This window comes from Nanorana parkeri, unplaced genomic scaffold (assembly GCF_000935625.1).
Source record: "Nanorana parkeri isolate BGI_ZX_2015 unplaced genomic scaffold, ASM93562v1 scaffold756, whole genome shotgun sequence".
Lineage (NCBI taxonomy): Eukaryota > Metazoa > Chordata > Amphibia > Anura > Dicroglossidae > Nanorana > Nanorana parkeri.
Window position 1 is genome coordinate 112212 of NW_017307024.1, and position 11911 is coordinate 124122.

The 11911-nt window shown below is 43.1% G+C and overlaps 1 protein-coding gene across 3 annotated transcripts in view; it reads left to right on the top strand.

Moving 5' to 3' along the window:
• MED24 (mediator complex subunit 24) overlaps positions 1-11063 on the top strand; it is a 54900-nt gene extending 43837 nt beyond the window's left edge. For 2 of the 3 annotated variants that reach the window (XM_018564495.1, XM_018564496.1), the window contains exons 24-26: positions 6594-6674; positions 7878-8026; positions 10702-11063. In XM_018564495.1, coding sequence (XP_018419997.1) covers positions 6594-6674; positions 7878-8026; positions 10702-10818 — 347 coding nt within the window. In that variant the 3' untranslated portion in view covers positions 10819-11063. The remainder of the gene's footprint in view (positions 1-6593; positions 6675-7877; positions 8027-10701) is intronic. The other variant, XM_018564498.1, reaches the window with a different exon arrangement.
• Positions 11064-11911: the final 848 nt, after the last annotated feature.

Genomic DNA, 11911 nt, shown 5'->3' on the forward strand with positions numbered 1-11911 from the left:
CAATGCATAGAGCTGTTACCGGCTGTTTAACATATACCCGATCGGCGGCTCTATAGCCAGCCGATCGTGTATATGTGCTGGTGTGTGCTCCCCCCCTCGTCTGCTGCCGCCGCCCCCCTCCTAACCCCTCAGCTTCAATCCCGGGATCCGCTAGCCCATCTGCGGCTATTTATTATTGGGTAATAATAAATGTTTTATCATTTATTATAGGGGAAACTCAAAACTGTTACCGCCACCCCCTCCTCTCGTTCCAATCAATTGCGGAAAGGTAGATTCTCCTCCTCACAACTATACGTCACAAAGGGGCAGAGAATGCCCCCCGCCGCAACCACCAACACTGATTGAGGATGGGGTGGTGGATACAGTTTGGAGCGGGCTTGGGTGAACTCAGCCAGACTGAGCTCACCTCTACTTATGGGAATCATTTTATTTCCATGATTGAGTTTTAGTCTGTCCAACACAGCCAGCAACACTTTATCAGGGATCGCACTGTTGTTCCTTAAATATTCAAGTATTTCCTTTAATATTTTGTTCTAGTAAGTTCCTATTAATGCCATACCTGTACATGTACTTTGTAAATTCTCACCTATTCTGATCAACACTACTCCAATCCCAATAAGTCTTCATGTGAAGTCCAAAGGGAAACCAACACTACGGGAGTATCTATCTCCTATATCCCCCTGCAGCTCTTACTGGTTCCTTCTACTGACCTCCACATTACTACTGTATCCTGTAATGCATGGAACTGAAGAAGCCAGGGAGAGCTCCCGGAAGTTTCAATTGTCACGTGGAGTTTACATGAATATTTCTCTGGATCAGAGCAGCATTCAGCAGCACAAGTAGCAGGAAAGGTATTTGCTCTGTTCTTTTACTGGTATAGCTTGGCTTAGGTTTTCTATAGTGACAGGGTCGTTTTAAGAAGGAATTATGCAAACACTGTTCATAATCTATCCTAGGTTGGGGAAAGGAGTGGTTTGTTTAATTTGAATCCTTTTGCCGGTGTTTCAGTTATGCATTTTGCACAATGTCCTGGTGATGGAGCCTGACACACCCATCTGCAGAAAATTTCCCTCGGGGGAAAAACTTTACTTATTTTCTCTTGGCATCCTTACCCAGAAGGGCTGCCAAGCAGAAAACCGTCATAACATGATGCTGTACTTTATACAGGCATGATAGTTTTCATAGTAATTCTGACTATGTCTTACTCATTTTCCTCTTTCACATTAAAAATGTGATTTTTCAGTCTTAAACAGTTGAAGACCTGGGCCCAGTACATAAGGCCTGCAGGACTTTATTTTATAGGGTGTACCTTGTGTTCTAGTATTTGCACTGGGAGCATGCCTGCCGCTGTATCTACCAGGACTCGTTGACAGCTGAGATCCCAGTCACTAACGTCTCAACTGATCACTGTAACATGTTACAGTAATCACTGATGGCTATATCGCAAATAGTTTGTTATGTTATAATTTGCTGCAGAAAACCTAAAAGTGGGGGTAGCCCCACTGCAAGACTAGTTTTGTACTTTCCCCGGAGTTCAACTTTAACCTCATCCTCTAACTCAGCGTTTCTCAACCTTTTTTCAGTCACAGCACCCTTTAAAAATATGTAAAATCTTGTGACACCCCAGTGTAATGAATTTTAAGAGGGGACTCAATGCCAAAACGTAGGATTCCCCCCTTCAAATCAGGAGCACACCCCCTTTCACATCATGAGCCCCATCCTTTCACATCAGGAGCACCTGATGTGATGGTAGTACTCTAAAGTGAAAGGAGGGCCCCCTTTCACATTGGAGTACTACCTTCACACTAGGTCCTGCAGCTGTGGCGGTAGCTGTCCTTTTCTGGATTAGCGCCATTTGTTTCCATTGGTCTTGGTGGATGGCCTGAACAGCACCATGGAAAGGCTGGACGCTGTGCAAAAAGGTCAAAGCTCCCCTAAATTTGTTGCATATTTGTACTGCTGCTCTCCTGTAGCCACTTCCTGTCTACATGCACCCAGTGATGGCTGAATGGCATTTCGCAAAGGCTGGGTTCTTGACAGTGATAACAGTGGACCATGCTTTTAAGGAGTGGTCACTTGTCGCCTCCATCAGAATTCCAACAGTTGTCACCTTATAACAGGAAGCGCCTGAACAAGGACCTTCATGACAGCATCAGCAGGTGTTTTTTGTTTTTTTTTTAAAGAGGCAGATTTAAAAAATATAGAAAATTACCTCAGAAATTAAGTCAGTGTTACCTTAAACTTATATAAGATTTTCAGGATTGGGTTTACAGATACTTTAAGACCTATTTAGCTATGGAAGTGGCAATCTAATAGGATTTCCAATAATGTCTTTCATTACAGTAGCCGCTAGTGCTTGTTGAGTAGAGGGGATAATGAAGTTATCGGTTTCTCTCAGTTTTCCTTTGTTTACTTCATGTTTCAGCCATTTTATTTTGTATCTGACTAATTAAATATAATCCAATAGATAAGGGATGATATTTGGCTGTTTTGGTACATTTGGGCTGCAGCTGTCATATCTTGAGTTTGATATATTGTTCCAACTGATAATTCAGGCAATCAGCCAGTTGCTTGTGTGGCCAACAGTAGGGGTGGCAGGCCAATTTTTGTCTCGCTGGCTTCTTTCTTTGTGAAGTCGAAGAGGTGTTCAGTAGCCCTGCAGAAAATTGGGCAGGGTTTGCAGCACTTTTTGGAATTTCAGTGCAGCAGGGGCACTATGCCGTCAGCTCAAACAGGCAGTTCTATGCACATTGGATATCTAGCAGATTAGCAGGTATTTTACCTGTACTTGAAGCATTTTTAGAGATTCAAAACATAGGGAAATATCCATGTATTGCAGAGATGTACTGCATATATATTTTTATTTTGTACACATTTAATCTGTTAATGATGCTATGCCTACTCAGTCAATTCTCTGTATGATTACTGAGTCCAGTTGTAATGATCTTGCGAAAGTATGCAGTCAAGCTTGACTGCATTGGGTAATTTGGAGCCTCCAAGTGATGCGTTGAAAATAAACTTAAGGATAAAAAAAAGAATTGGTCAAAGGCATTCTCCAAGTGTAAAGCTGAAAGAAAGAAAAAAAATAACACTTGGTTACCCCTTCCATGCTATGGGGGAATCTCCCCTGCTGGGCTATTGTATTCTGACAGCTGCAGATGTGCTACTGTCAAAATACCCAATAATTTGTCCAACAGTGACTGCAGACTGAAGAGTGCCAAAAGAGCCACGCACTGCTTGAGTCAGCAGGACTCAGCAGAAATTCAAGCCATGTGTGGGAAACTTTAGGAACTTGGTCATCTTTACATAAGAGCATTTCCTGTTCCATTTGACACATTACAAGGAGCACGGGCTCCTTCTGTATTTTTGTCTAAAAATGCTGGCTCATCCATATCTAACGGTTGAGATACTCCTACGTGGCATAAAAAAGCTGCAAATAGAGTTCCCAAAATGATTTGCTAACTTCCTTCAGCCTCTCTTTCTTAGAAAGAGACTGTAAGGTTCCATTTCTCCTTTTTTGTCACCATGATCTGACATGTTCAAAAGGTTTCCAGTTGTACGTCATTCGGTTACCTTAAAGGAAATTTGATCCTGGAGACCAAATCTCATCACGATTTCAGCACTGCTACTCATTGAATGGTGCTGCAATCCTGGAAATTCATCATGTTGCAGACTTCCTGTGTGACTTGGGGTCCTCACGTTAAGGTATTATATTAGGCCAGGATGTGGTCTGGATCTAAAAAAAAACCCCAAACATTCTGTCCATAGAACAAGTGAGCCAGATACATGTGCAAAAGCAAGATAAAGTTGGTAATGTGTATATAGTGAGTTGTCACTATAAAATACAGGATTGCCTAGCACTCATCCTTACTAAGCTGAAGAAATAGCCGAATAAATCTGTTTCTAATTTACAAACAAAAATTGAGATGACAGATGCATGCTCTTATTCAAACATTTGAACATTTCTAATCAAATAACATTTTTCTTTTTGTGTGAGTAAAATGTTTTAACACATGTTTTAATACAAAGGGACTATTTCCTCAATTTCATTATTGCAAAAGATGTCTGAGCTGGGGTCTAACAAAATGCATTACTGAGAAGAGACTGTGCAGATAAATGATACAGGAATGGGAGGGAGGAGAGAGTTGACAGTGGGAACCATGAATGGAAGATCAAGAAGGGAGAGGATGCAGTGGGGAAAAGAAATAGACACCGGCACTCCAATAGTAAATCGATTACGTCTATTTATTGACGTACATCAAAAGCAAAATAACACACTTAGGATGCAGTGGGGGTCACATTGGTGTGGCAAGGGGGAGGAGGACGTGGGGGTTAGTGGAAGATGAGGCAGTGGGGATCAGTAATGGAGGCGTGGAAAGGGAGAGGATGCAGTGATGGAGGAGTGGGAAAGGAGAATTCACACACAGAGGAGTGATGAAAGAAAAGAAAGGGAGAAGAGGCAATGGAGGTCTGTTATGGAGGAATGGAAGGGGAGAGTAAGCAATGGGGGGTTAGTGACTGAGAAGTGGGATGAAGACGAGGCAATGAGATAAGCCAAGAAGAAGAAGAAGAGAGAAGGCAATGGGGGTCACTGGTGGAGAATAAGAGTGGAGAGTTGGCACTTGGGGAGTCAGTGATGGATCAGTGAGAGCGGAGAGGAGGCAGTGGGGTTCAATACTGAATGAATAGAAGGTATAAAAAATGAGCACTTAACCCTTGCAGTGCAGGCGTAGTTCCACCGCAAGGGTTAGGAATAATTATGTTCTTTATAAGTTTTCTCAACCTTTGAAGGTTGTGTTACTGACTGATAGGATACCCAAGCATTTAGGTTTTATTTGTCTAGTATGTTAGACTCAACAAATTAAATAGTAATTTTTTAATAAAATCTTACATTCAAATAAAAAAAAAAAAATCAGATTTAGTGATCCATTTAAATGAAGCGATATGGCTTCAAAAAAAAATAAAAACAGCACATACAGTTTATAAGCCTCAGCGGGGTTGCTTTACAAATGAGCTCAGTGCGCCGCAGGCTCCAAGATTCAGAAACCCGTGCCGTGCTATTAAAATGAGTAAAGATTGAAAAACTGAGAGGATAGCTTGGCCATGTGATCTGTCAATGTCATGTGATTAGCTCTCCTCCATTCACAGAGTTCTTTCTGCATTAAGCAGAGAGAACTCTGTAGGACACTGCAGACACCCCACCACGGTTTGCATTTTAGTAATGGGCCATAAAACACAGGCTGTGACCTGAGTGTAATACTGCAGAGTATAATGGAGAGTGGTTTGGTGACATCCACTCTATTATAACTGGGCCCCTAAAATTTTCTTCTGAAGAGTTGTATGAATTCCACACAATTGTATATTGAGGAGCTACAGTGCAGCAGCAGCAGGCCCTCTTTGCTGGCTTGCGGCGCAAATACTGTGTTGAATAGTGTTGAAGGACGGTATATGATTGACATGGTATGGAGTCAGTGAATTACTTCTTAGGATTTTCATTCCTTCTTAGGATGTTGTAGCTGAGCAAATCTGAACCAGAAAAAAGATCAGTTTCCAGGATTAAATCAAAGCTTATGTCCTCTGTAAGCCTGTAAGCTGTGTTTTCCTTCAGTAATGGTTGTGAGCAGAGGCACAAAATGTGTCCGGGAATTAGAAACTGGAGAAAGAGGAAACAGACGGAATTCATTTTAATTGTTCATTTCAGACGCTTCTTGTTTAAAGCTGAACTCCAGAGAAAAAGAAAATGCTCTTGCAGTGGGGCTCCCTATGCACAGCAGGGGTTAAATACTCATTTATGCCCAGGGCATCCTCACGTACACTATAGGACTTGTGGCCCTTCAGTGTACTTAATGGTGTCAGAGTGCCTACAACCCACGGAGCACCTTAGAAAAGAGTCTTTGAGGGACCAGTCTTATATGGTGGGGGAAGCCTGCGGGAGAAGGGGTTAGGCAAGTCCTTTTTACTGGTATCCTAGGCATTAATGAGTATTTAACCCTTGCAGTTGAGGGGGGACATGGCTTCATAGAAAGGGTATTTATTTTTTATTTTTCCCTAAGTTCGGCTTTGAAAATCATTCTGCAAATTCCATTATTCTAGGAGTTCTCCATCCAGAAACTTATTTCTGGTACTTGCTTTCTGCACTTTGCCCATCAATACTACTCTTTATACTGCAATATTTAAATATGCCTTATACTATTCCAGGACACAGATTGCTGAATTAGCAGGTGACAAAAAAGAAGGGTAAAGGAAGTTAAACTCATGTAGACTGAGCTCCAGTGAGTCTTGTGATCCCTCTAAATAGCCCCTTTCACTTACAGTTTATTTATTGGATGTGCCATCAAATGTCCAGAGATAATAAGATTTATAATCTAAAGCAGGGGTATGCAATGCAAGACTCCGACAGCCACTGACATGATTGCCTATTGAGTGCCGAGGTTGCCTATTTCTGATCTAAAGGAACAAGTAGCCATAGCTTGTACATTTTGTGACTTGATTCTGCCTCTAAACCTTTTGCATTGCATGCTGGCCCAAAACTGCTTTTATTAAATGTAATATTTGTATTAAAGTTACATGACATGTCTCTTCTCCACTGACAGCAGAGCGCCCTATGAACAGCTCTCTCTCCGCTTCGCAGATCCACAACATCAGCTCCAAAGAACCATTAAACAGAGTGTTGGGTAAGATCACACATTGAACATTACCTTTCTATAGACCTTTATGGGGTTCTAGTTGGTTGCCACAGCACCAGAGATTGTTATAAATGACTGTCAATCTCACATCCAGGGCAGAGCAACAGGTTCACTTTAGCCCCAGCTCCCGCAGCTTCTTATACTCTGCTAGTGACTATGGATGAACTCGGGTACGGACCAACCCGGGTCACCTGTAAAGGAAGCGTTTATATGCTTAACTTAGGGCAGCCTATGTATTGAAAAGCTGCTGGAAGTATTCCACATTTCTGGGTCTGTGGAATATTTTTATATATCTTTTTCTTTTAAAATATTGCCATTTTCTGTTTTTTAGATAAAACTACAATCACCAGGACTTCCGGTCAGAGGCAGATTTCATTACTCGTAGCCTGCCTTCCTGATTGGCCAGGAAGCCGGCTCGATGCTGATTGGCTGGGGAGCTGGTTTCCCTGCCAATCACAATTGAGGCGGCCAAACAACATGGAGTCGGTTTCCTGGGCAATCAGGAAGTCAGGTGGCTAGTCATAACTCGCCGCTCGGCTTCCTGATTGCCTGAAAAGCCGCCTCCATACCAGCCGAAGCACCGGTATCGGTACTCAGTATCGGCGAGTACCGGAAGCAAAATATCGGTACTTGTACTCAATACTGAAAAACCGGTATTGGTGCATCCCTAGTTAATACATTAGCACAGGGATAGACAACCTCAGCACTGCAGATGCGGTGAAACTGCAAATCCCATCATGCTTCTGTCTCTGGGAGTCATGCCTGTGGCTGTCAGAGTTTTACAATGCCTCCTGGGAGTTGTCATTTCTCCACAACTGGAGTGCCAAGGTGAGTACATGTGATCCGGGAGATAAAAAAAAGTACAGTTACAATGATGCCGAGGGGACCGTCTCTACTCTGCTCCAGCATAAGTTGTGATGGCAATTATGTAGAGGAAGGGATGGACACAGACACATGGATGTGTTTTTGATACTAGAGAACAGTTTTTTTCCATTTTAGCAGCGCTCTAATTTGAAGGGAGTTTCATTTTAATATTAAGTAGCAGAAGATCATCTTTTCAAAACAGAATTTTGCTTTTTTCTCTAAATGGCATTGGGTTATAGTGCAACTCATTTTCTGTGTTTAATGCTCCTTGTTCCATTACTAAATAACAATCCACCGCTTCCTGTAAACACCTCTTCTTGCCCACAGCCAACCTTTTCCTATTGATCTCATCCATTCTGGGAGCGCGGACAGCTGGCTCCCACACCCAGTTTGTGCAGTGGTTTATGGAGGAGTGCGTGGAGAGCCTTGAGCCAGGAGGGAAAGGCGGGATCCTGCAGTTTATGCCTTTCAGCATGGTGAGTGATGGGGGTCTCTTGTAAAATGATTCACTGAGTGTACAGTCAATCGTGACAAGATAAAGTCTGTAAGTGTAATGAGCTTGTCATCCCCCGGCCCAGAGTTTGCTGTGTTGTAGAGCTCATCATTTGATCTTATGTACGGAGACAGTCTGAAGAATAGTCGGGGGCAGAAGGGGTGCAGGGATGGATGATAAAAGGGTCACTAAATCCCAAATCCTTCTGTCCACTCCACATTCTACCACTGCTTGTTAAAGAGGAACTCCGGCTATTATGAAAATCAACCCTTTCAGTGGGGCTACCCCGGCAATACAAAGGTTCAATTCTTGTTTTGGTCTAGGGGTCGGAATGGAGAAGATGTACTTGCCTGATCCTCGGTCCTGCAGCGCTCAGCGTTCACCTCTCTACGGCTGTGATACGTCCAACATTCTCACATTTAATTCAGATTGAATAGCCCATGTGATAATGTCAACGGGGCTTAGACCATCAGAGCCCAGGGGAGAAAAGGCTGCGAGGGACCGGCCTAGCAGTCAAACGAGATTGAAGATTAGGTGTGTCTTCTTCAATCAAGCCCCTAGACCAGAACCATCTGTTAACCCTTGCAGTGCGGGGGGTAGCCCCACTGCAAGGGTTAATTCTGTTCATTCTTGGAGTTCCTGTTTAAGGAGACAAAATTAGAGACTTTTCTCTCCCGTTCATTGAAGGACACAGGGAACAGATCGGAGATCATGTACTGTAGGGTAATATCGCCACCTGCAGGAGAAGGACGCTAGGCACAAAAAAACTAAAGACCAATTACAGCCTAGGGGCGGCCCACATGGAGCGTGCGCTGACGCAGCGCCCCCCACGGAAGCGCGTTCTGCCGGCCCCCTCATCGGTCTTTTCTGGGGATTCTGCGGAAGAGGGGGAAATTTCTACTGCGGCCGCACAGCCCGACCAGGGGGACTCCTCTCAGGCGGAGTCTGGTAGTGACGACGAGTCGGGGTCCACCCTTATGGTCCAGGAGCGTGAATTGGTCACGGCCTTGGTTCGCGCTGTGCGGGAAACACCTATTTTTTTCAAAGTGCATCAACATACAATTCACTATCCAAGTCTTGAGATCTTTAACCCTTTGTTGGGATAGAGAGCCATGCACAACTGATCATGGAGATATGCCAGCACAGTCCAGACAGGCAGATTCAATATGGTTGTCACTAGAATAGGATGGGACAGACAGCAATAAAGATTTGACAGCTAGTTTAACCCTTACCCACCCTATCCAATATAAAAATAAAATGTGGTTTGAGGTGGGCTTTTATATGGTCTGTAAAGCTTCTGGGGAATACGGTCTCATGTCTCTAGCTGCATCCTGGTAATAAAGGGAACTATACTAAACTATTGCATCTTTTCAGTGTAAACGTTGATGAGGTTAAATATGAACTGTATCTGCACAATTAAAGTGGCAATGCTGCATTCTGCACTAGCCAGGACACACTGGGAACAACATATTTATGCAGTCAGGGCTCTGGCACCTTTATGTTTGTGTCTGGGAATCGGGGGTTTGTACAGAAAGAAAATGAACTGTCACTGTGTAAAGCAGCCTGTAGTAGTGAAAGTTGTCCTTTTAACACCTGCCAGTTTCATACATGAGGATGTTGACAGGTGACACAGACAGTTGATTAATTAACAAGTTTAAAGCTCATACTATGTATGGTTACATTGGCCCAATGTAGGTATGTAATGTCATACCTGATCAGACACTGAATATTCTGTAAAGCACTGTAATAGAGGGAGCTAGAACAGTGCTGGCCATGGTCATCTGGGTCTTGTGCTGCGCTGTTCTGAGTGACTTCCCTCCTGCTCTGAAAACACAGGGGATGGCTTCCTCGGCACAGTGACCATTCAAATAACAGCTTCTAGTATTTTTTATTAATGAAGATCAGGCGTTTTTTATTTGGCCAAGGGGCAGGTTGTAATGTCACCCCTCATCCAATCATACAACGCCTGGTATTAACTGATAAAAATGCTAGGCGTTACCTGAATGGCTGCTGTGCCAAGAAAGCGACCCCCTCTGTGTTCAGACCAGACGGGAAGCGCACAGTACAGGACCTAGAAGATCGTGGCCAGCACTGTTCTAGTTCAGGTTATTACAGTGCTTTACAGAATATTCAGTGTCCAATGAAGCATTATACCGGTATTACATACTTTAATTGGGCCAAGCTGCACCAATGTAAGTATGCATAATACTTTATACCTGGAGTTCAGCTTTAATACATGAGAACACCAGACAAAAATGTTTGTACTGGGGAGATTTTTCCTAACTTCCTGTTCTGGAGACACAACAGGAAACATGAGGAAAGCTCTGTAAAGCATGGTGAATCCCAACATAGTCACCCCTGGAAGGTTTCCCTTTTGGATGATTTCCTTTCTACTCCTGCTCTTGTGACAATTCTAAAATGTTACATTTCCTTTCACTTTCTTTCCTGGTGACAACAAGCTGCAGTGCATAATGTGAGACCTGATAGGGTCACACGCATAATATAAAAACCTATAATAACCTCATAAAATAATAACCTCAAAGTAACAACCCACTACTAACAAACACTAGCAGCAAACCATGTATTATTAAATGAGAGAAATTAATGTAAACTTGTATTATTTGATTTCCTAATTGGTTTATCGTTTCTCTTTTAAAGGTTTCTGAGTTGGTTAAAGTCTCCACCTTATCAAGCCCTAAAATTGTGTTGGCGATCACAGACCTGACACTCCCTCTTGGAAGAAGAGTAGCTGCCAAAGCTCTGACCGCTCTATGACACTTCAGTCTAATGGACATTTTTTCCTCTGTTATGAGGACTTGCCTAATACAGGCTCTGCCAGCAGACACAGCGGCCAATTTTTATATGTTTATTTAATGTCACTATAGGCTGCTGATTGTAAGAACTGTGCTCCTATGTTCATTGTAGTGACTGTGAAATATAGGAATAGGTACAGCATGCAGTCTATCCAGGACTCTTGGGATGGCTTTTTTTATTGCTTTGGATAAACTGAGATCACTTGTTTAAAGCGTCTGTCTTTTTTGGTATATTCCTCACCAACAACTCCTTATTTTTTATGCTCCTTTACTGCCATTCCATTCCATTGTCACCTCCAATAAAGTGTCAGTTTACTCAAAACTGATATTTTAGACATAGATGGAACATGGTGGGCCAAGTCTTTATATATGTCTTTGATACTCCAAGTGGGTTCTCACTGCAGTCATTTCTAAATTCTCTTCCTGTCCACCTGAGAGTTTTGGGTTTCCCTGCCAACCTTTGTGTTTTCCAGATCCTCCTGTTACATTCACCTTTATATAAAATATATTCAACTCCAAGAGGGAGAAACTTATAATGGCCACAGTCACTGTGCAGACACACACAACTATATATAGGGGAGGTGAACTGTATTCACCTCCCCTCCAGTGATGCGACGCCTGCAAGGTCCCCCTTTCAGCCTCTTCCTGGTACAGGATCTTGGCCATCTTGATTGACTGCTCCAAGATCATATAACTCCTACGTGTGCGTGAGAGTTGACGGATGCTGAAATTGTGCACTGAGCTCTGAGAGCAGTCAGAGCTCTCCCTGTCCTTCCTACACACCAGCTTGTGGATTGTCCTTCAGCATTCTCATGTATAATGCAGGGCTATAGGCCCTGCATTGTAGGTGATGATGTCAGTAGGCCTCCAAGCATTGGAGCGCAGGGAGAAAGAGGCTGCAGGCGCCGCCGTAGAAGTCTGCTGGAGCGGGGATCAGGTAAGTAAAAGCGCTTTACTACTTTTCTCCTGCATGGTACTTTTTTTCCCATAGAGGTAAGCTTTAGGTAGAGAGATCTCACCATAAGAGGGATATAAGAATCTGTTAAGCGCTTTCA